Source organism: Mus musculus, chromosome 5 (assembly GCF_000001635.26).
Source record: "Mus musculus strain C57BL/6J chromosome 5, GRCm38.p6 C57BL/6J".
In the NCBI taxonomy this organism is placed as follows: domain Eukaryota; kingdom Metazoa; phylum Chordata; class Mammalia; order Rodentia; family Muridae; genus Mus; species Mus musculus.
The window spans coordinates 23,691,373-23,715,469 of record NC_000071.6 but is presented as its reverse complement, the minus strand read 5'-3'; the positions used below and the strand labels follow the sequence as shown (position 1 = coordinate 23,715,469).

General features: G+C 47.8%; 1 protein-coding gene, 1 long non-coding RNA gene and 1 other non-coding gene across 4 annotated transcripts; all 3 read left to right on the top strand.

Annotated features, from left to right (window-relative positions):
• The first annotated feature begins 2,802 nt into the window (after positions 1-2,802).
• On the top strand, positions 2,803-23,209 carry AI506816 (expressed sequence AI506816). Of its 2 annotated transcripts, NR_015554.2 has the most exons (5): positions 2,803-2,828; positions 4,320-4,354; positions 5,062-5,104; positions 15,014-15,189; positions 21,059-23,209. It is a non-coding gene; the product is annotated as an expressed sequence AI506816 (long non-coding RNA). The 2 variants fall into 2 exon arrangements; NR_038090.1 differs by lacking the exons at positions 15,014-15,189; positions 21,059-23,209 and having other exon boundaries at positions 5,062-5,453.
• Gm50451 lies at positions 4,409-4,479 on the top strand. Its single transcript, XR_003956113.1, has one exon. It is a non-coding gene; the product is annotated as a small nucleolar RNA SNORD93 (small nucleolar RNA).
• On the top strand, positions 9,812-13,699 carry Gm42226 (predicted gene, 42226). The gene is made up of 2 exons (XM_011249800.2): positions 9,812-11,805; positions 12,110-13,699. The coding sequence occupies exons 1-2, from the start codon at positions 10,090-10,092 to the stop codon at positions 12,182-12,184; spliced, it is 1,791 nt and encodes a 596-aa protein (XP_011248102.1). The 5' UTR covers positions 9,812-10,089; the 3' UTR covers positions 12,185-13,699.
• Positions 23,210-24,097: the final 888 nt, after the last annotated feature.

Here is a 24,097-nt window from a genome sequence, read left to right as displayed (position 1 = left end):
TCTCACTCTGTTCTCTTATCCTGCTTCTTCCTCCCCCATGAAAGGCAGCCTTCCCTGGGTTCCCAGTGAGAGACAGAGAGAGAATGAAGGGTTGTGGACTATCTTAGATCCTCATCAACAATTTTACATCAATGCAGAATCTTACTGAATTCTTCTCTGGAAGGCGATGAGGAAATCCTCAGCCGGAGCCCAGAACGTGATCTAGCAGAGTGTGGAGCTGGGGATAGACCGTCCCTAATCCTAACAGCGCGGAACACTGCTAATGCCCTGGAATTCCTGCAGTACACATAGTTCACTCAGCAACAAAAATTGCTGGGTTCTAGGGCATGAATGCTCAGTTACTGTGTATCAGACATCTACGTTACCATTCATAGCACTAGCACAGGTGAAATTTAGCTGGAAAATAATTTTATGGTTGGGGGGTCACCACAACATGAGGAACTGTATTAAAGGGTCAGCATTAGGAAGGTTGAGAATCACTGCTATGCATATACATGACAGAGTATTATTCCTTGGTGCCATTTCTTCTTCTGTGAGGTGAGCAAGATCTTGCTATCCAACCAGGTTGGCCTTGGTCTTCAGACTGCCCTGGGTCACAGGCATCCAGAACACAGTGACATCTACCTTTATTCAAATCTACTCCAGACTCTGGGCAGAATTTTTGGCTCTCACTAAAGAAGGAAATTCTTCTCAGGTGCTCACTGGCCCCTTAGGACAACTCTGCTTTGGACAGCCTCAGGTCCAGCTTGCTTCCATGGGGAAACACTGGGTTTGGGCTTGACTGAGGGATGTCTCTCATAGTCTCAGGCACTGGAATGCTTGGTACCCACACAGTGGCACTATTTGGGAGGCCTTGGAGGAAGTTGGCTCTAGAGATGGGTTTTAAGAGTCTAAAGACTTTGTGATTCCTAAATCTCTCTCTACTTTGTGCTTCCAGCTCAAGGTGTGAGCTCTCAGCTTCCTGTTCCTCCTGCCATGCCTTAACTCTGCCAACATGGATTCAGGGACTAAGTCCACACAAGCTCTTCTGTAAGGTATCTTGGCCATGGTGGTTTTCATACAACAATGGAAAAATGACCCCCACACACCTCCAACACTAGTCATAGTATTCAGCACAAAACACAAATTCTATCCTTCTAACTCAAATGGTCTCAACTCCATTTAGTAGAACACCTTAAATTTCAAAATTCCAGGGACAAATTGTGGGTAAAAGAAAATATTTGTAAAAGTAGGGCAGAGGGCTGGACAGATGGTTCAGTGGTTAAGAGCACTGACTCCTCTTCTGTAGGTCCTGAGTTCAAACCCCAGCAACCACATGGTGGCTCACAACCATCTGGAATGAGATTTGACGCCCTCTTCTGGTGTCTGAAGACAGCTACAGTGTACTTACATAAAATAAATAAAGAAATCTTTTTAAAAAAACAAATTAGGGCAGAGGATCCTGGGTGTGGCCCCACAATGTTTCTTTGGCTTGTAGACCACCCTAGAGGAAGGCATGGGATTGTGTGATTTCCTGCCTCCCACTCTTAACTCCTCCCCTTTGTTCTCTCTCTGGAGAACTCCTGCTTTAGAAGAGAATGTAAACTCTTCGGGTGATGGGAACATTGGTTTGCCTCATGAGTTTATAAATGTCTAGCAAAAAAGTCCCTAAACTCAGGCATCATGACTAAGATGTTCACCATGACATCCCTCACCACCTGAGTAATTCGACAGCTACTGAGCTACTGTGTGCAAGTCCTTAGGAGATGCTAGCCTTAACCACTGGGAGGACTCAATCCCTTCTTGTCAGTCATTATGCTAGGTTCCTGGGCTGCCTTAACAAAGCCCTTAATGGCTTCCACGGAATCGCCAGATCAGCGCTGGCAGCCAGAAGTCCAAAATCAAGGTATCAGCTGAACCAACTGCTTCTGAACACCACTGAAGGGATCTTTCCTGTGTCTTCCCACACAGTGGTCACAATCCTGGGCACTCCTGGCCATGTAGTCGCTTCTCTCCCTTCTCCTTTGTCACTCATTATCGGTTTATGTCTTCCTTTGTTAGAAGGACAGTTGCTTTTAGTAAAGAGGGTCCACCTTACAGGGTGGTGGCTCATGCCTTTAACCCCAGCACTGGGGAGGCAGAGGCAAGTGGATCTGAGAGTTCGAGCCCAGCCTGGTCAAAGAGGGAGTGCTAGGACAGCCAGGGCTTCATGGAGAAACACTATGGGGGGGGGGGGAGGGATAAAACAAACCAAAACCAAACAAACAAAAAAACAAGACAAACCCCAAAATATCCCAGCCTGATTCTGACAGGCACAGGTGCCTCCTGGGTGAAAATGCACAGCCAGTAGTGGGATTTTTAGGCATGGGGTCCTCTCCTTGTACCAGCCCCTCTTAAGAGAGTCCACTCCACTCTCCATGATGTCTCAGTTTTCTTAAGAGGAGGAAATTTCGTTACATATGGGTCTTCAAATAAAAATAAGCACAAAAGGATGTGGGTCAATTAAAAGTACCAAATTCAATATATGACTGAGAAGCACGGGGAGAAGAAAAAGAAATCCCCAAGTGATGTGGCTCCAAGATGCTCCTCTAACCTTCAGAGAGGTGACATATTCCACAGTCAGGCCAGTGAGTGGTACCGCTGCCCTGGGGTAGGGGCAGGCTGGGAGGCTCTGGTGCCGCCAGGGGACACGCTAGGGCCGGCGCTGGAGTCAGGCGGGAACGGGGGAAGGGGCGGGCAGGAGGGGCGCTGGGCCACTCTGGTTGGCTGAGCCCCGGTGCTCAATGTCCGGTCGGTTTTAAACTCGGTCCCGCCCTGGCGCCCTGCTCTTCCGCCGCGGCGCGCTCCTGGTAAGTACTCTCACCATTGCGAGTCCCAGGACCACGCCACGTGGCCTCGGAGATTTTCACGGCGCTCGCCCGTGGCGCGGGTCCCTGCCCATACGCGTCCCTTCTGTGTGGGACAGGAGATCGGCCTTGCGCTGCCCGGATTTGTCCCCTCCCAGGTGGAGGCGCGGCGTCCGGACGGCCCGGGTCCTGGGCACACTCGGGGCTTCCCGCCCGCCCAAGACTCGGATGACAGGGACATCGCCTATTTAGGAAGCGAATGAGATCAGAGCTCGGAAAGTAACAGGAGGCAGGATAATCCCAGTGTCAGCAAGGACAGGGGTAATTTCGCCCACTCAAGCGCGTCCTCGCCGCCGCACGTGTCCTTTAAATGCCGCTTGGCACAGAGGCTGGGCTTTTTGTTTTGTGCTCGTTTGTTTTAAGGTTTGAGGGTATATTCAGGCGGATACCTGCAAGCGAGTCCAGCAGGGACCTCTGCCTAAAGGACCTGGATTACCCTACTGCTGACACAGACCCAGCCTGTCTGGGTTTTGGGTCCTGGGAGAAATCTGAGCGACTGGATTAGCACTTAAGCAAGGCAACCTCTAAACCATGATTTAGGAATCGTGAATTGGAATTCCTAAGACCGGGTATAGGTGTTCAGCGAGCACCCTGGAGTCCTCCCTGTTTAAGAGGTGGCTGGTTGAGACACCAATTAAACGTAAATATCAGGGTTGGAGAGATGACTCAGAGTACTGACAGCTCTTCTAGAGTTCCCGAGTTAAATTCTCAGCAACCACATGGTGGCTCACAACCATCTGTAATGAGATCTGATGCCCTCTTCTGGTGTTGTCTGGAGATAGCAACAGTGCACTCATATAGAAGAAATAAATCTTTTTAAAAGATTATTTGATTATTGAGACAGATTGTCATGCTGGCCCAGAGAATATTTGTGCTCTAGGACCCTAAGTATTGGCATTTATGGACATAAGCCACTGTACCTGGTAAAGGGCATTTTAGAGGAAGAATAGGCTTGTGGGCTCTTGTAAACAAGTTCCCTGCGAGGTAGTTTTCTTTCCGTTAGAGGTTAGGGTTCTGCTGAGCCCCTTCGAGAGTGAAGGGCAGCATGAGCCAGCTTCTAAGGTGAGGAATTATTTTTCCCTTCCTCATTCAGGCTCAGGAGACACATCTGATGCTGCTTCTGGTTTTGAAATCAGAGACAATGTTTCACTTTCTTAAAGGAAGAGTACCGCTATTACCTGCAGTACTATTTGCCTCTAAACATTAAGAGTTTTTGGCTTCTGGGGTGGAAACAGTGGGAAAGATGGCCCAGAGGCAATAAAATGGACTCCAGCTGTCAGCAGTATGAAGATCAGAGCTCTGTGCAGGAATAAATGCTAGTCAGAGGCAGGCCTTCCATCATCAGATGCAGCTAGGAGCCACCAGGAAGGTCCTTTCTGAAGGAAGCTGTGGCTGCTGCTTGTAACAGTGCTGGTTCTTTTTTCTTTTGAGCAGATGAGTGCTGTGTCCAGGATGATCATGAATTCAAGGTATGTGTTAGATGGCAAGTTTGGCTTTCCAGGCATAATTCCAGGAACAGTTCTTGGCCAAGGATGAGAACTCTAACCTGACAGGATACGCTGCTGTGATGGGTTAAAGGATTTACCTGAGGCCAACAGAACAGGCAGGAATTTAATGCAGTCACCCCATGTCTTTTTAAAGTAGATGAGGGTTTGGAGAATGGAGTGAGAGGGCTTAGCAGTGCCAAGCCCGTTACCTTTGATTCTGGGACCTGGTGGAGAGAGAGCCAGCCCTCTAGAGTTATTCTTGCACCTTCATGTGTGTGCTAGCACACGTGTGTGCACACTCAAAATAATAAATGTAATAAATGGGAGCGTTGGTGAATGTTTAATACTTAGAGGGAAATATGGCTTTGCACTTAAAAATTGTGTTCAAGCCGGGTATGGTGGCGCGCGCCTTTAATCCCAGAACTTGGGAGGCAGAGGCAGGTGGATTCTGAGTTTAAGGCCAGCCTGGACTACAAAGTGAGCTCCAGTACAGGCAGGGCTACACAGAGAAACCCTCTCTCAAAAAAAACAAATAAAATAACAATTGTGTTCAAACATTTCTGGGTAGTACATTAAGGGTTCTGTTTATACAAAAAGATAGTTAATATCAACATAGTCTACACATGGGTGTGTTTCTTAATTATCTCATTGTTGCCGGTCTAATCATCTCTGTGACATCTCTTATGCAGCTCTGGAGCTTGAGGTGAACTGGTCCGACTTCCAGAAGAGAAGGTAGGCATCTGTGTGTAGAGTCAAGATTTTTTTTTATGTGTTTTTTTAAAAATATTTATTTACTATTTTTATATGTAAGTACACTGTAACTGTCTTCAGACACACTAGGAGAGGGTGTCAGATGTCATTAAGGATGGTTGTGAGCCTCCATGTGGTTGCTGGGATTTGAACTCAGGATCTTCGGAAGAGCAGTCAGTGCTCTTAACCACTGAGCCGTCTCTCCAGCCCTAGAGTCAAGGTTTTAGGTTACTTTGTCCCCTTCATAGCAGGAACGGATGAATTTTGAGGCATTCTCATTGCATATAGAGAACATGAGAATTTTGTGTCTGTCGAACTAAATTCCATTATTTGGTTTTCTATGTGTCAGCCCTACTCTGAAACATGCCACAATATTAACATGAGAGATCTTTTGAAAAATTTGGCTTTATTTATAAAATCTTTACTTTTATGTTTTGCCTGCATGTCTGTTCCATATGTGTGCAGTGCCCATGGAGGCCAGAAGAGGGCATCAAGAAATTTTTTTGAAAATTTTAGTTTTATTTATAAAACTTTTATATGTTTTGCCTGCATGTCTGTACCATGTGTGTGCAGTGCCTGTGGAGTCCAGAAGAGGGCATCAAATCCCCCTGGAATTGGAGTTACACTTGGTTGCTAGGAATTGAACCTAACTCCAAGAAGAGCAGGCAGCCAGGGCTCCTAATTGCTGAGCCCTAAGCTTTGGCAACTCAGAATTGTCCAACACATAGTTGAGAGATCTAGTCCTCCCAGAAGAGTGAGTTGTATGGTCGGATCCATTTGGTGTCCTGGCTTAATACCCACCATGTGTACTCTAGCTGTAGCTGGATTGAGCAAATAGCCTATGTGATTTAAACTACCATGTTGATGCCTCATTATGTTCAAATGCTCTGTAGAGAAATGAGGCAAATGAAGCAAAAAGTTAATGTTTTCAGAGAATTCATAATTCTAAGTAAAAGTCTTGAATATATGGAGTGAAAGAGCTTTACATTGTCCACGATGATGCGCTGTGGCGCTCCCAGGCATGAGCAGAGTAAACTTGACAACTATGGTCTGGTGGGGGTGAGGTGGTGGCCACAGTCTCACCAGATCTTCATCCAACTGGTGAAAGACCCCACCATAAGGCTTAGCAAGCTAGCTGCAGTAACGCCATTTTGCAAGGCATGAAAAAGTACCAGAGCTGAGTTCTCAAAAGTTACAAGGAAGTTTAGTTAAAAAAAATAAGGCTGAATAATACTGAGACAGAGGCCAAACAGGATATCTGTGGTCAAGCACCTGGGCCCCGGCTCAGGGCCAAGAACAGATGGTACTCAGATAAAGCGAAACTAGCAACAGTTTCTGGAAAGTCCCACCTCAGTTTCAGGTTCCCCAAATGACCGGGAAATACCCCAAGCCTTATTTAAACTAACCAATCAGCTCGCTTCTCGCTTCTGTACCCGCGCTTTTTGCCCCCCAGCCCTAGCCCTATAAAAAGGGTAGGAACTCCACACTCGGCGCGCCAGTCACCCGATAGACTGAGTCGCCCGGGTACCCGTGTTCCCAATAAAGCCTTTTGCTGTTTGCATCCGAATCGTGGTCTCGCTGATCCTTGGGAGGGTCTCCTCAGAGTAATTGACTGCCCAGCTCGGGGGTCTTTCATTTGGGGGCTCGTCCGGGATCCGGAGACCCCCGCCCAGGGACCACCGACCCACCGTCGGGAGGTAAGCTGGCCAGCGATCGTTTTGTCTCCATCTCTGTCTTTGTGCGTGTGTGTGTGTGCCGGCATCTAATCTTTGCGCCTGCGTCTGAATCTGTACTAGTTAGCTAACTAGATCTGTATCTGGCGGTTCCGTGGAAGAACTGACGAGTTCGTATTCCCGGCCGCAGCCCTGGGAGACGTCTCAGAGGCATCGGGGGCCATTTTTGTGGCCCAATCTGTATCTGAGAACCCGACCCGTTTCGGATTCTTTGGAGCTTCTCCATTAACCGAAGGATACGTGGTTCTATTGGGCGGCGAGGGGCCAAAACGCTCCTCTCCTCCATCTGAATTTTTGCTTTCGGTTTTTCGCCAAAACCGCGCCGCGCGTCTTGTCTGTCTCAGTGTTGTTTTGTCATTTGTCTGTTCGTTATTGTTTTGGACCGTTTCTAAAAATATGGGACAGACCGTAACCACTCCTTTAAGTCTGACCCTTGAACACTGGGGAGACGTCCAGCGCATTGCGTCCAACCAGTCCGTGGATGTCAAGAAGAGACGCTGGGTCACCTTCTGCTCTGCCGAGTGGCCAACTTTCGATGTGGGGTGGCCACAAGATGGTACTTTTAATTTGGACATTATTTTACAGGTTAAATCTAAGGTGTTCTCTCCCGGTCCCCACGGACACCCGGATCAGGTCCCATACATTGTCACCTGGGAGGCTATTGCCTATGAACCCCCTTCGTGGGTCAAACCTTTTGTCTCTCCCAAACTCTCCCTCTCTCCAACCGCTCCCATCCTCCCATCCGGTCCTTCGACCCAACCTCCGCCCCGATCTGCCCTTTACCCCGCTCTTACCCCCTCTATAAAACCCAGACCTTCTAAACCTCAGGTTCTCTCCGATAACGGCGGACCTCTCATTGACCTTCTCACAGAAGACCCTCCGCCGTACGGAGAACAGGGACCGTCCTCCCCTGACGGGGATGGCGACAGAGAAGAGGCCACCTCCACTTCTGAGATTCCTGCCCCCTCTCCCATGGTGTCTCGCCTGCGGGGCAAAAGAGACCCCCCCGCGGCAGATTCCACCACCTCTCGGGCTTTCCCACTCCGTTTGGGGGGTAATGGTCAGTTACAGTACTGGCCGTTTTCCTCCTCTGATCTATATAACTGGAAAAATAATAACCCTTCCTTTTCTGAAGATCCAGGTAAATTGACCGCCTTAATTGAGTCTGTCCTCACCACCCACCAACCCACCTGGGACGACTGTCAGCAATTGTTGGGGACTCTGCTGACAGGAGAAGAAAAGCAGCGGGTGCTCCTAGAGGCCAGAAAGGCAGTCCGGGGCAACGATGGACGCCCCACCCAGTTGCCTAATGAAGTCAATTCCGCCTTCCCCCTTGAACGTCCCGATTGGGATTATACAACCCCTGAAGGTAGGAACCACCTAGTTCTCTATCGCCAGTTGCTCTTAGCGGGTCTCCAAAACGCGGGCCGAAGCCCCACCAATTTGGCCAAGGTAAAAGGAATAACCCAGGGACCTAATGAGTCTCCCTCAGCCTTCTTAGAGAGACTCAAGGAGGCCTATCGCAGGTACACTCCTTATGACCCTGAGGACCCAGGGCAAGAAACCAATGTGTCCATGTCATTTATCTGGCAGTCCGCTCCGGACATCGGTCGGAAGTTAGAGCGGTTAGAAGATCTAAAAAGCAAGACCTTAGGAGATTTAGTGAGGGAAGCTGAAAAGATCTTTAATAAGCGGGAGACCCCGGAAGAAAGAGAGGAACGTATCAGGAGAGAAACAGAGGAAAAAGAAGAGCGCCGTAGGGCAGAGGATGAGCAGAGAGAGAAAGAAAGGGACCGCAGAAGACAAAGAGAAATGAGCAAGCTCTTGGCCACTGTAGTTACTGGTCAGAGACAGGATAGACAGGGGGGAGAGCGAAGGAGGCCCCAACTTGATAAGGACCAATGCGCTTACTGCAAAGAAAAGGGACACTGGGCTAAGGATTGCCCAAAGAAGCCACGAGGCCCCCGAGGACCGAGGCCCCAGACCTCCCTCCTGACCTTAGATGACTAGGGAGGTCAGGGTCAGGAGCCCCCCCCTGAACCCAGGATAACCCTCACAGTCGGGGGGCAACCAGTCACCTTCCTGGTAGATACTGGGGCCCAACACTCCGTGCTGACCCAAAATCCTGGACCCCTAAGTGACAGGTCTGCCTGGGTCCAAGGGGCTACTGGAGGAAAGCGGTATCGCTGGACCACAGATCGCAAGGTACACCTGGCTACCGGTAAGGTCACTCACTCTTTCCTCCATGTGCCAGACTGCCCCTATCCTTTGCTAGGAAGAGACTTGTTGACTAAACTAAAAGCCCAGATCCACTTCGAGGGATCAGGAGCTCAGATTGTGGGACCGATGGGACAGCCCCTACAAGTACTGACCCTAAACATAGAGGATGAGTATCGGCTACATGAGATCTCGACAGAGCCGGATGTTTCTCTAGGGTCCACCTGGCTTTCTGACTTTCCCCAGGCCTGGGCGGAAACCGGGGGCATGGGACTGGCAGTTCGCCAAGCGCCTCTGATTATACCTCTGAAGGCAACCTCCACCCCTGTGTCCATAAAGCAATACCCCATGTCACAAGAAGCCAGGCTGGGGATTAAGCCCCACATACAGAGACTGTTGGACCAGGGAATATTGGTACCCTGCCAGTCCCCCTGGAACACACCCCTGCTGCCCGTTAAGAAACCAGGGACTAATGATTACAGGCCTGTCCAGGATCTGAGAGAAGTCAACAAGCGGGTGGAGGATATCCACCCCACCGTGCCCAATCCTTATAACCTCTTAAGTGGACTCCCTCCGTCCCACCAGTGGTACACTGTGCTTGATTTAAAAGATGCCTTTTTCTGCCTGAGACTCCACTCCACCAGTCAGCCTCTCTTCGCCTTTGAGTGGAGAGATCCAGAAATGGGGATCTCTGGACAATTGACCTGGACCAGACTCCCACAGGGTTTCAAAAACAGTCCCACCCTGTTTGATGAGGCACTGCACAGAGACCTAGCAGACTTCCGGATCCAGCACCCAGACTTGATCCTGCTACAGTACGTGGATGACTTACTGCTGGCCGCTACTTCCGAACTAGACTGCCAACAAGGTACTCGGGCCCTACTACAAACCCTAGGGGACCTCGGATACCGGGCCTCGGCCAAGAAAGCCCAAATCTGCCAGAAACAGGTCAAATACCTGGGGTATCTTCTAAGGGAGGGTCAGAGATGGCTGACTGAGGCTAGAAAAGAGACTGTGATGGGGCAACCCGTTCCAAAGACTCCTCGACAACTAAGGGAGTTCCTAGGGACGGCAGGCTTCTGCCGCCTCTGGATCCCTGGGTTTGCGGAAATGGCGGCCCCCTTATACCCTCTCACCAAAACTGGGACTCTGTTTGACTGGGGCCCAGATCAGCAGAGGGCCTATCAAGAAATCAAACAGGCCCTCCTGACGGCCCCTGCCCTGGGATTGCCAGACTTGACCAAGCCCTTTGAACTTTTTGTCGATGAAAAGCAGGGCTACGCCAAAGGGGTCCTAACGCAGAAACTGGGACCTTGGCGCCGGCCTGTGGCCTACCTGTCCAAAAAGCTGGACCCAGTGGCAGCCGGGTGGCCCCCCTGCTTACGGATGGTAGCAGCCATTGCCGTTCTGACAAAGGATGCAGGCAAACTAACGATGGGACAGCCGTTAGTCATCCTGGCCCCCCATGCGGTAGAAGCACTGGTCAAACAACCCCCTGACCGTTGGCTATCCAATGCCCGCATGACCCACTATCAGGCAATGCTCCTAGATACAGACCGGGTTCAGTTCGGACCGGTGGTGGCCCTCAACCCGGCCACCTTGCTCCCCCTACCGGAAAAGAAAGCCCCCCATGACTGCCTCGAGATCTTGGCTGAGACGCACGGAACCAGACCGGACCTCACGGACCAGCCCATCCCAGATGCCGATCACACCTGGTATACAGATGGAAGCAGCTTTCTACAAGAGGGACAGCGGAGAGCTGGAGCAGCGGTGACCACTGAGACCGAGGTAATCTGGGCAAGGGCACTGCCGGTTGGAACATCCGCCCAGCGAGCCGAACTGATAGCACTCACTCAGGCCTTAAAAATGGCAGAAGGTAAGAAGCTGAATGTTTACACTGATAGCCGCTACGCCTTCGCCACAGCCCACGTCCACGGAGAAATATATAGGAGGCGAGGGTTGTTGACCTCAGAGGGCAAAGAGATCAAAAACAAAAGCGAGATCTTAGCCTTGCTAAGGGCCCTCTTTCTGCCCAAGGGACTCAGTATAATCCACTGTCCAGGACATCAAAAAGGAAATAGTGCCGAAGCTCGGGGCAACCGAATGGCAGATCAAGCAGCCCGGGAGGCAGCCATAGGAAAAACCTCCACACTCCTTATAGAGACCTCGACCCCGTATACGCCTACCTACTTCCATTATACCGAGACAGATATAAAAAGGCTACGAGAACTGGGAGCCACCTATGATAAAATAAAAAGGTATTGGGTCCTGCAAGGCAAGCCTGTGATGCCCGATCAGTTTGTGTTTGAGCTATTAGACTCCCTTCACAGACTCACCCATCTCAGCCTCCAAAAGATGAAAGCACTCCTGGACAGAGAAGAGAGCCCCTACTACATGCTAAACAAGGATAGAATTCTTCAGCATGTGACAGAGTCCTGCACAGCTTGTGCTCAAGTAAATGCTAGTAAAGCCAAAATCGGAGCCAGGGTGCGAGTACGGGGACATCGACCAGGCACCCATTGGGAGATTGACTTTACTGAAGTTAAGCCAGGGCTGTATGGATACAAATACCTCCTGGTGTTTGTGGACACCTTCTCCGGCTGGGTAGAAGCCTTCCCAACCAAGCATGAGACTGCCAGGGTTGTAACCAAGAAGCTGCTGGAAGAAATATTTCCAAGATTTGGGATGCCACAGGTATTGGGGACTGATAATGGGCCTGCCTTCGTCTCCCAGGTAAGTCAGTCGGTGGCCAATTTGCTGGGAATTGATTGGAAACTGCATTGTGCTTACAGACCCCAGAGTTCAGGTCAGGTAGAAAGAATGAACAGAACAATCAAGGAGACTTTGACCAAATTAACGCTTGCAGCTGGCACTAGAGACTGGGTACTCCTACTCCCCTTAGCCCTCTACCGAGCCCGGAATACTCCGGGCCCCCATGGACTGACTCCATATGAAATTCTGTATGGGGCACCCCCGCCCCTTGTCAATTTTCATGATCCTGAAATGTCAAAGTTAACTAATAGTCCCTCTCTCCAAGCTCACTTACAGGCCCTCCAAGCAGTACAACGAGAGGTCTGGAAGCCGCTGGCCGCTGCTTATCAGGACCAGCTAGATCAGCCAGTGATACCACACCCCTTCCGTGTCGGTGACGCCGTGTGGGTACGCCGGCACCAGACTAAGAACTTGGAACCTCGCTGGAAAGGACCCTACACCGTCCTGCTGACCACCCCCACCGCTCTCAAAGTAGACGGCATCTCTGCGTGGATACACGCCGCTCACGCAAAGGCGGCGACAACTCCTCCGGCAGGAACAGCATGGAAGGTCCAGCGTTCTCAAAACCCCTTAAAGATAAGATTAACCCGTGGGGCCCCCTGATAGTTATGGGGATCTTGGTGAGGGCAGGAGCCTCGGTACAACGTGACAGCCCTCACCAGGTCTTCAATGTCACTTGGAGAATTACCAACCTAATGACAGGACAAACAGCTAATGCTACCTCCCTCCTGGGGACGATGACAGACACCTTCCCTAAACTATATTTTGACTTGTGTGATTTAGTGGGAGACAACTGGGATGACCCGGAATCCTCTAGTGGACATGGTTGCCGCTCTCCCGGGGGAAGAAAAAGGACAAGAACATTTGATTTCTATGTTTGCCCCGGTCATACTGTGCTAACAGGGTGTGGAGGGCCGAGAGAGGGCTACTGTGGCAAATGGGGATGTGAGACCACTGGACAGGCATACTGGAAGCCATCATCATCATGGGACCTAATTTCCCTTAAGCGAGGAAACACTCCTAAGGGCCAGGGCCCCTGTTATGATTCCTCAGTGGTCTCCAGTAGCGTCCAGGGTGCCACACCGGGGGGTCGATGCAACCCCCTAGTCCTAGAATTCACTGACGCGGGTAAAAGGGCCAGCTGGGACGCCCCCAAAGCATGGGGACTAAGACTGTATCGATCCACAGGGACCGACCCGGTGACCCTGTTCTCTTTGACCCGCCAGGTCCTCAATGTAGGACCCCGCGTCCCCATTGGGCCTAACCCCGTGATCACTGAACAGCTACCTCCCTCCCAACCCGTGCAGATCATGCTCCCCAGGCCTCCTCATCCTCCTCCTTCAGGCGCGGCCTCTATGGTGCCCGGGGCTCCCCCGCCTTCTCAACAACCTGGGACGGGAGACAGGCTGCTAAACCTGGTAGAAGGAGCCTACCAAGCACTCAACCTCACCAGTCCCGACAAAACCCAAGAGTGCTGGCTGTGTCTGGTATCGGGACCCCCCTACTACGAAGGGGTGGCCGTCCTAGGTACTTACTCCAACCATACCTCTGCCCCGGCTAACTGCTCCGTGACCTCCCAACACAAGCTGACCCTGTCCGAAGTGACCGGGCAGGGACTCTGCGTAGGAGCAGTTCCCAAAACCCATCAGGCCCTGTGTAATACCACCCAGAAGGCGAGCGACGGGTCCTACTATTTGGCCTCTCCCGCCGGGACCATTTGGGCCTGCAGCACCGGGCTCACTCCCTGTCTATCTACTACTGTGCTTAACTTAACCACCGATTACTGTGTCCTGGTTGAGCTCTGGCCAAAGGTAACCTACCACTCCCCTGATTATGTTTATGGCCAGTTTGAAAAGAAAACTAAATATAAAAGAGAGCCGGTGTCTTTAACTCTGGCCCTGCTGTTAGGAGGACTTACTATGGGCGGCATAGCAGCAGGAGTAGGAACAGGGACCACTGCTCTAGTGGCCACACGACAATTCGAACAGCTCCAGGCAGCCATACATACAGACCTTGGGGCCTTAGAGAAATCAGTCAGTGCCCTAGAAAAATCCCTGACCTCGTTATCCGAGGTAGTCCTGCAAAACCGAAGAGGGTTAGACTTACTATTTCTAAAAGAAGGGGGACTGTGTGCCGCCCTAAAAGAAGAATGCTGTTTCTATGCAGACCACACTGGCGTAGTAAGAGATAGCATGGCTAAGCTAAGAGAAAGGCTAAACCAGAGACAAAAATTGTTCGAATCAGGACAAGGGTGGTTTGAGGGACTGTTCAACAGGTCCCCATGGTTCACGACCCTGATATCCACCATTATGGGCCCTCTGATAGTACTTTTATTAATCCTACTCCTCGGACCCTGCATTCTCAACCGCTTGGTCCAGTTTGTAAAAGACAGAATTTCAGTGGTACAGGCCCTGGTTCTGACCCAACAGTATCACCAACTCAAATCAATAGATCCAGAAGAAATAGAATCACGTGAATAAATGATTTTATTCAGTTTCCAGAAAGAGGGGGGAATGAAAGACCCCACCATAAGGCTTAGCAAGCTAGCTGCAGTAACGCCATTTTGCAAGGCATGAAAAAGTACCAGAGCTGAGTTCTCAAAAGTTACAAGGAAGTTTAGTTAAAAAAAATAAGGCTGAATAATACTGAGACAGAGGCCAAACAGGATATCTGTGGTCAAGCACCTGGGCCCCGGCTCAGGGCCAAGAACAGATGGTACTCAGATAAAGCGAAACTAGCAACAGTTTCTGGAAAGTCCCACCTCAGTTTCAGGTTCCCCAAATGACCGGGAAATACCCCAAGCCTTATTTAAACTAACCAATCAGCTCGCTTCTCGCTTCTGTACCCGCGCTTTTTGCCCCCCAGCCCTAGCCCTATAAAAAGGGTAGGAACTCCACACTCGGCGCGCCAGTCACCCGATAGACTGAGTCGCCCGGGTACCCGTGTTCCCAATAAAGCCTTTTGCTGTTTGCATCCGAATCGTGGTCTCGCTGATCCTTGGGAGGGTCTCCTCAGAGTAATTGACTGCCCAGCTCGGGGGTCTTTCACTGGCAGACACTACCCATCTCCAATGCAGGAATCTCGCTCTAGGGCCCTAGCCCTACCCCGAGGCCCACTGGTCTCTCTAATAAATGATTGTTTCTTATCTCTAGGTCCCCCCCCCCCCCAGGAAAAGCCAGTGCAGTTACCTGACAGTGAGTAAACCCGGTGTTTCTCGTGGTTTCGTCAGATCTACCATCGCCTGCCAGCCTGTCCTGCTTTGACCCCGCAGACTGTCCCTGTCCCCTCTGAACAAAAGGATGGGCTGTTTCACAGCAACCCTATGGTTTGGTACAGTTGCTGCAGGTACTTAAAATGGCTGCCTGAACTTAAACTGGGAGGGTAGCCATTAGGAGATATTTCTTAGGAGTCTTGTGATTTGGAGACTCCATTTGTTCTTCATTCCTCCTTAAATGGCCAACCACCATGGACAAGGAATCACCTGCCACTCATGATCCCAGCACTCAAAGAACAGGAGCAGGGCAGGGATGCCGGGTAGCTAACTGGGCTACCGAGGGACACCTGGCGAAGCAGGTAATGGCCTTACACTATACAGATGATGCAGATGTCTCCATATCCTTACTACTGAACCACAAGTGATACCCTGAAAGCCCCTGGAATATGCAGTGCACCAATGTAAGGTACAAGTTCCAGATTACACAAGCAGAGAGTAGTGGCATCTCACTGAATGCAAGAAACTGAAGTTCCAGGCCTTAGAATTAGTAATATATGCTCTAGAGTGTCCAGTCCTCAGGACAGATGTAGGAAGTTTGGAATCAGTGAGATATAAGTAGAAGTGTTTTGTAAGTGTACATAGATGCTGAAGAAAGGGAAGAAACTGAGTATAAATAGTTAATAGAAAAATGTTGCCTGGCGGTGGTGGTGCACGCCTTTAATCCCAGCACTTGGGAGGCAGAGGCAGGCAGATTTCTGAGTTCGAGGCCAGCCTGGTCTACAGAGTGAGTTCCAGGACAACCAGGGCTACACAGAGAAACCCTGTCTTGAAAAAACCAAAAAAATAAAAATATTAATATTTGAATATAATAAAGTAAAGCCTCTGAAGTAAGAATGAGCAATATTTAAAAAGAAAATGTTTCAAAAAATGGAAAATGATATAGCAGAAGGCATCTGGACCCTGTGTAGTTCCTTTTGAGTTACCATGGGGTGCGTGGGTTACAATAGGTTTAACAATCTCTCCAAGATCAGGATCAAGAAAAAGGATTAAATCTTGTCTTCTCTTAAATTCACAGGAAGCAGACTTAGGGAAGGAGCGGAGGGACACAAGGGTACAAGGTGTCGGACCAAAATTAGGGGATCTTCTAAATCAGAATAAAACACGTTCTCCACTCAAGTCAGAAGAACTGTCCATTCAAAGCCTACAGTGCCAACCTATGACAAGATTGCAGGATGGCCTGTTAGGAAGCCCACAATGACTTTCCCATTCACTATAAGTTACCCACAGATGAAAGAATTTCACAATGTCACAATGAATTTGGTTGCCGACACAGAGATCCTAGATCTAAGGAGATTTCAGGAGGCAGAGGTAGGCTGCTGAACACACTCCATGTGAACAACTATTATATAACTTGAGTGTTTACAAAGTAACTTAAGCTGTAGATGGAGCCATATCAGGTCCAGGTGCTAGAGAACTTTCCATTAAATCTTTAATTTTGAGACTGTTAATGCTGAATGCAAAAAAAAAAAAACTATTAGAATTTCAAGAGTCAGATCTACGCCTATTTATTTATGGGTTAAAACTACTGTGGATATTAGGTCTAGTATTTCCAATTCAGTTATGATTGGGCAGGCAATTACCAAAGGTGGTCTGAGTGCCTTATACTTTTAGCCGAGGCAGACATTTCCTAAAGGGCTGGAGACAAGCAGTACCTAACAAGAGGACCTAACTCCGCTGGCAGCTCCTCATTAGTTAGATCTGGCAGCCATGTTCGGTCTTAAATTTCCCAGGACAGCCCAGCTTCCTGTAGAAACCCCAGAAAGAGGGCAGCCAATCAGCAACTGTCCTGATGTCTGGCCAAGGGCTTATAACAGGTATGAAAGAGTCCCTATAAGGTAGCAATCTCTCCCTTGAGGTACAAACCAACCAGAAATTTACGAATATCCTATACCATAAAGCTCAACCAATCCTGGTGAAGGTGACCCAACTACAACTGGAAAACCAACTGGTTCTAAAAGGGGCCTACTAGCCTCCCTCATGGTCCCTGATTGTGCTTGGATGATTGACCCCTACATGCCAGCTGTATTTGAAGAATAAAAGTTCTGTGTCTTTACATACTATTCTAGTCTGAGGTCTTCTTTCAGTGACTCTAGAAACTTTACATTAAGGATAATTTTTTCTCCAATGAGCCAGGAAGAAGGCTTCCTGGGATATATAAAAGATGCGGAAGGGACAGACAGGGCTTATAAATGTACACCATCCAGAGATACAAATATTCATTACTGTGAGAAAACTGACAAAGGGGTTTTGTGGGCCCCCGCAAAAACAACCGAGCCGTTTGATGTTCCAGATGAAGGTATTGAAAAATGTAACAGACTGGGCTAGCCTTAATACAGAAGTTGGCTCCAAATTTATAAGGAGGCCATTAATAGAAATACCAACCACCCTGCCATTTTAAGATGGTTAACTGACAAGCTTGTCTGAGCAAAGCAGTGTTCCTTAAATAAGGAAAAATTATAAGCACTAATAGCTGGTCCAAGAGCAGCTGAAGGCTCAACATTGCTACTAAGCCTCAGGATTCTGTATTTGTCATAAAGAAATATGGAAAATGGAGGATGCCAATAGATCTGAGGGCAACCAAAGTAATTCAGCCTATGGATTCCTTACAACCTAGAATCCCTTTTGTGGTGGGTTGGTCTGATGCTGTTTGTCTTAAAGTAAATTCTGTGCCCCATGATTTGGTTGCTCCAAGACAAGCAGGTCATCACGTATACCAGCTTTTGTTGTGCAAACTTTCCCTGCAAGTTATCCATGACTGGTTAATGAAGATGCCTACAGCCTGTAGCTGTGCAGAGGAGTGAGTAATAGGCAGGACTCAGTTCCTGGGCTTTGGGGGTGGGGGAACACCATGCATGGTATAGGTGGATTGTGAACCCATGGCTATGAAGGCCAGGCAGAACAAAGCAAGTGATATTTTGCTTTATTGACTGGGAAGTAGACAAACTAGCATAGAGGGTTGATACCTGCCCAGCTCTAGTGCTTTAAGGCTTATTAACTGGCTTGCTATTTATGTGGGAACTAAATGATCTAATGTGGGGTAGAAACCTCCAAAGAATATTTACGGCAGCACCCTTTAACATCCTAGTCACCTAAGATATGACCTGTTATAGTGACTAACTTTAAACATAGCTTTTTCTCAATACCTTGAGAAACAAGATAAAATTTGCTTTCACTCTGCCCACATTTAACCATGAAAAACCAGCTAAGAGGTATCAGTGGACATTGATCTTGTGTCAATATTTTGTACAACAGCCATTAGAAATGATTCATAAATAGTTTTCTCAATCTAAAATTTATCATGTGATGAGATCTTGTGGGCTGACTCAGATGGAGATGCCTTATTAAAAAAATGCTGGATGAAGCAACAAGAATTTTGCCTTATTGGGGATTACAAATTGCTTCTGGAAAAGATACAAAGAGGAGATTCTATTATCTAGGTTATAAAACAGGTTTACAGAAAATTTAGCCACAAAAGGTACAGATCAGAAGATACCAATTACAAATTCTTCAATTTTTTTGAAATATTACTAGGAGATTAATTGACTACAGCCCATAATTGGATTAACTACTCAAGACCTAAGTAATTTATTTCAAACCTTTCAAGGTTTAAATAGCACAAGGAAATTATCAGCTGAAGCTGAAAGGAAATGGCTCTGGTAGGAAAGATTACAGGATGAGCACATGGATCACCTGGATCCTAAGCTGGGCTGCATTTTACTTACTTTGCCTTCTATTCATTTTCCCACAGGAATTCTCACACAGAAGATAATATCTTAGAATGCATATTTTTTAAAAGATTTATTTATTATATATAAGTACACTGTAGCTGTCTTCAGACACACAAGAAGAGGGCATCAGATCCCATTACAGATGGCTGTGAGCTACCATGTGGTTGCTGGGAATTGAACTCAGGACCTCCGCAAGAACAGTCAGTGCTCTTAACCTCTGAGCCATCTCTCCAGCCCAGAATGCATATTTTTAGTACATAAACTGAAAAAAAAAAAAAAAAGAAAGAAAGAAAAGAAAAGAAAGAAGGAAAGAAAAGAAAAGAAGGAAGGAAAGACCTATATAGAAAAGGTTTTTGAATTGTCTGTCAATACCAGGAACAAACCCAGCAGAGATTGTAGTGACTTTTACTAATGCTGAAATTACCTCATAGGTAATCAGTGAAGATTGCTAAAGAGCTTGCAATAGCATTTTGGGAGAAACTATAAACAAATATCCTTAAGAGCAAGCAACTTCAATCTATAAAAAGAATTGGTATAGGTGGAACAACATTATGAACTAACCAGTACCCCGGAGCTCTTGACTCTAGCTGCATATGTATCAGAAGATGGCCTAGTCGGCCATCACTGGAAAGAGAGGCCCATTGGACTTGCAAACTTTATATACCCCAGTACAGGGGAACGCCAGGGCCAAAAAGTGGGAATGGGTGGGTAGGGGATTGGGGGGTGGGGGGGAGCATATGGGGGACTTTTGGGATAGCATTGGAAATGTAAATGAGGAAAATACCTAATTCAAAAAAATAAACACACACACACACAAAGAAATAGAAGAGTGACAAATAAAGACACTGTTCTTCTGTAGCTCCAATGCTTGAAGGGCAGCATCAGTAGATAGTAAAAAAAAAAAAAAAAAAAAAAAAAGAAGAAGAATTGGATTCTTCTTTGTACTGTGAGAACCTTTTATACAGATGCCAATACATCAGGAATGGCAAGTTATAAGTAAAAAAAAATAAAGTAGTTCAAAGTCCATATGCTTCAGTTCAAATATTAGAAATATAAGCTATTCCATAATAGGCATCATGTGAATGCTAGGAGCTTAAAGAAACCTTTCTATTAAACTTGATGACAAGTCAAGGATATTATAGAAAATTGTCCCACTTGTTCTGTGTATAATCAAGCTCCATTACCCGCTGGAAGTAACCCTAAAGACATACAAAGAAATAAAATTTGGATGGATGTGTTTCATTTTGCAGAGTTTAGAAAACTAACTTATATCAAACAGTTGATACCTATTCAGGATTCCAATTAGTTGTGAAAAGGCTGATTCTGTATTTACACATTGAGTAGAACTGATGGCTATCATAAAGATTCCTTTGCAAATTAAAACTGATAATGCCTTCACCCATGTATCCAGTGCAATGAAGCAATTTTTTATATATTATAGCATTAAACATATTGTGGGTACCATATACAATCCTACAGGTCAAGCAATTGGGTAAAAATTTAACAATGCTTTAAAGGAGATGCTTGTAAAACAGAAGGGGGATATGAGCTCTCCCAGTGGTAAATTACATAATCATTTATTAACTTTAAATTTTGTAAATGTCAATGAGACAGGTAACACGGCTGCTGAAAAACTCTGGAGTTTACAAAGGACTGATGAATTAAATCTACCTGTATATCATAAGGATGTGTTAACTTCAGAATGGAAGTCAGGAAGTGTGTTCCAATCGGGGAGAGGCTAGGCCTTTATTTCCACAGGAAATGAGACGCTTTGGAGTCTTTCAACGTTAATAAAGGTTAGATTTGACCATGGGAGACTTGCAAATCTTGGCTGCTGATGTGTGAGGGAAGAGACCTGGAAGGATGGCAGAGCAGTTTACTTGAATGCTGATTCCCCACACATAGAAACAATTCAAGAGACTATTTGAAGAAGGAAATGTTATAGTTCATCAGACTGAAAACTTTTGAAGGCTGCAAACCTATTCCTGGTTATGGTATCTATGGTAACTACACAGGTACAGGCCCAAACCTTTTATTCTTAAACCTCCATCTATCAGACGGGTACATTAAAGACACGTGGGTGTCTCCACAATATCCAATGATTCTTTTTGGCTACCTAATGTAAGGGATGGTACAGATACTAAGATCTAGTTTCCTAATTGGTTCTTGATTTGCCAATAAAGAAGGCCAAGAGCCAATTGCTGGGCAGAAGGTGGTGAGAAAGGAGGCCTGGGACCTACTCAGAGAAGCCTACAAACCTGTGGACTTGACGGTTCCGCACCAGTACCAACTGGGGGATGCTGTTTTGTCTGGCGCCACCACGTGGGAAACCTTGACCGGTGGAAAGGACCATACCTGGTGTTGATGACCACTCCTACCACTATTAAGGTGGAAGGAATCTCAGCCTGGACCCATGCCTCCCATGTTAAAGAAGCACCAGAACAATCTCAAGATGGATAGGACCTGGAAACCACTAATAATCCTCTTAAGCTGTGCCTCCATCGCAGACGGGACAAGACTGATGGACAAGACCACCCATAATCCGCACGTTCCCCGAAAACTAACATGGCAGGTTCTCTCACAAACGGGGGAAGTGATCTGGTCCACTTCCCAAGTTGCCCCCCCATATATGTGGTGGCCTACGCTTACTCCCGATTTTTGCCAGTTGGTAGCTGACCTAGATTCTTGGGATATTCCTAATGCGGATCCACAAGACCTCCCTTTCCAGGCAGGAAAGAGATTCTCCCCTGGAGGTGCATTTGGGTGCGGGGATCCCGAGCACAGATGCCAACTGGCGAGACAAGGCTTCTATGTCTGTCCTCAAGATGGCCGGGATAAGGCTGCAGTCCGGCGATGTGGGGGCCTAGAAAGCTTGTTCTGTTCAGCGTGGGGTTGTGAGACTACGGGAGAGGTGTATTGGAAGCCCAGTTCCTCCTGGGATTGGATCATAGTTCATAAAAATTACACCTCTCCCCAAAAGTGCTCCGGGAACAATCTTGGAATCTGTGACACCAACCCAACTTGTATCCCCCTAAATATCACTATCACTCCCCGAGGAAGAACCGAGGCCCCCTCTACATGGCTGCGAGGGAGAACATGGGGTCTCAGATGGTATTTCCCAGACAGGTTGACCAAACAAGAACTTGGAGCCACTTTCAAGATCCAACTTGAGGTCCAGGACCTCCCAGCAGTGGGTCCTAATAAGATGTTGGCTGAACAAGGTCCTTCAGGGCCTCTACTCCCACCAAGGCCACCTCCACCTCCTACTTTTACCACTCCCTCCGAGGTTAGTGTGGCCGCTCTAGAGACCCCTATGGCCACCTACGGTAGTGTGATTAATAAGACTAGCCCGGACCTAACTGAGCCCTGATGGCTATGCCTGGCCTCGGAACCTCCTTGTTATGAGAGAACTGCTGTTTTAGGAGGATTTAATAACACTACCACCCGTGTGGCCTGCATGTGGGGACAACATCATAAAATCGCCCTAACCCAGGTTTCTGGCTTTGGAACTTGCATTGGAACCCCGTCCCAAAATCATCAACATCTGCAATGAAACCCTAAAGAGCCCTAAGACATCAGATATCAGGTACTTGTTTCCTGGATTAGACAAGTGGTGGGCTTGCAATACTGGATTAACTCCAGTTAGGTTAACTGTGTATCTACTGCTATCTTTGATAATTCCAAAGATTATTCTGTGCTTGGTCAGTTAGTTCCTAGAATACTCTCATCACCCTGCCAGTACCCTTGAGGATATCCATGACAAGCATGTTACTAGGTTTCACAGAGAACCAGTAACCCTGACGCTAGCAGCCATCTTAGGACTAGGAGTGGCCGCAGGGGTGGGTACGGTACCACTGCTTTGATCCAGACGCCCCATCATTTTAATGAGCTTAGGTCTGCTATGACTCAAGCTGGGAGAGCTTTAGAACAATCTTTCAGAGCCAGAGGAGTCGGTCACCTCATTGTCTGAAGCTGTGTTACAGAATAGGAGAGACTTAGACCTGCTGTTCTTAAAGGAAGGGGGATTATAGGCTGCCTTAAAGGAAGAATGTTGTTTCTATGTAGATCTCTCAGGAACAATTAGAGATTCCATGGATAAGTTAAGAGAAAGACTGGGTAAAAGGCAGAAAGAAATAGAAGCCAGTCAAGGATGGTTTGAAAGTTGGTTTAATAAAACTCCATGGATGACCACTTTGATTTCCACTTTGATGGGGCCACTATTAATCCTCTTATTGATTATTATGATAGGTCCCTGCATTTTAACTAGGTTAGTTGCCTTTATTAGAGAGAAGTTCTTAACCACTGAGCCATCTCGCCAGCTCCACTCATCCACTTTCTGCCATGACAATAAACGCCTAAAATCATGGACTGCCTCTTTTTTATCAGTATCCACCGGTACTCTCCCGAAGAAGGCCTCTCTGTGCTTCCAGCCACCACTACCAAAGCTTAAGCCTGCCACCCACGGAGCCAAGAACCCTCCCCGCGGGACCACCTGGAGCTCCCCTCTTTTTCCACTTGGCCCCTGGGCTAGATCCAAGGTCCCCACTTCGTTCTCAGCTCTTCCAAGGCTCCCAGTGGTGCCTGTGTGTCCAAGAGCCGGAGAAACGGATGGCCCCAGCCTCTTCACAGACTGCCCCATCCCCCACCCCCAACCGCACTTCCCCACCCCTGAGCAGTGTCCTTCTGCTTCCCTATGGCATGCGGTAAGCGCAGTCAAATCCCTGCATCGTGCCTCCCCAGTGGCCATGTCCTGTGGTGGAGAGGATGAGGGACAAATAACCCTACAATCATGCACTATAGGTAGGTGTCTTAGTTAGGATTTTACTGCTGTGAACAGACACCATGACCAAGGCAAGACTTATAAAAAAAAAAACAACATTTAACTGGGGCTGGCTTACAGGTTCAGAGGTTCAGTCCATTATCATCAAAGAGGGAGCATGGCAGTATCCAGGCAGGCATGGCGCAGGAGGAGCTGAGAGTTCTATGTCTTCATCCAAAGGCTGCTAGTGGAAGACTGACTTCCAGGCAACTAGGGTGAGGATCTTATGCCCACACCCACAGTGATACACCTACTCCAACCAGGTCACACCTATTCCAACAAGGCCACACCTTCAAATGTTGCCACTCCCTGGCCCAAGAATATACAAACCATCACAGTATGCATGTGGTATACAGACAAAACGCCCTCATACATAAAATAACACCAATTATTAAAAGTTCAAGGTTTGGAGGGGAGTATCCTCAAAGTATA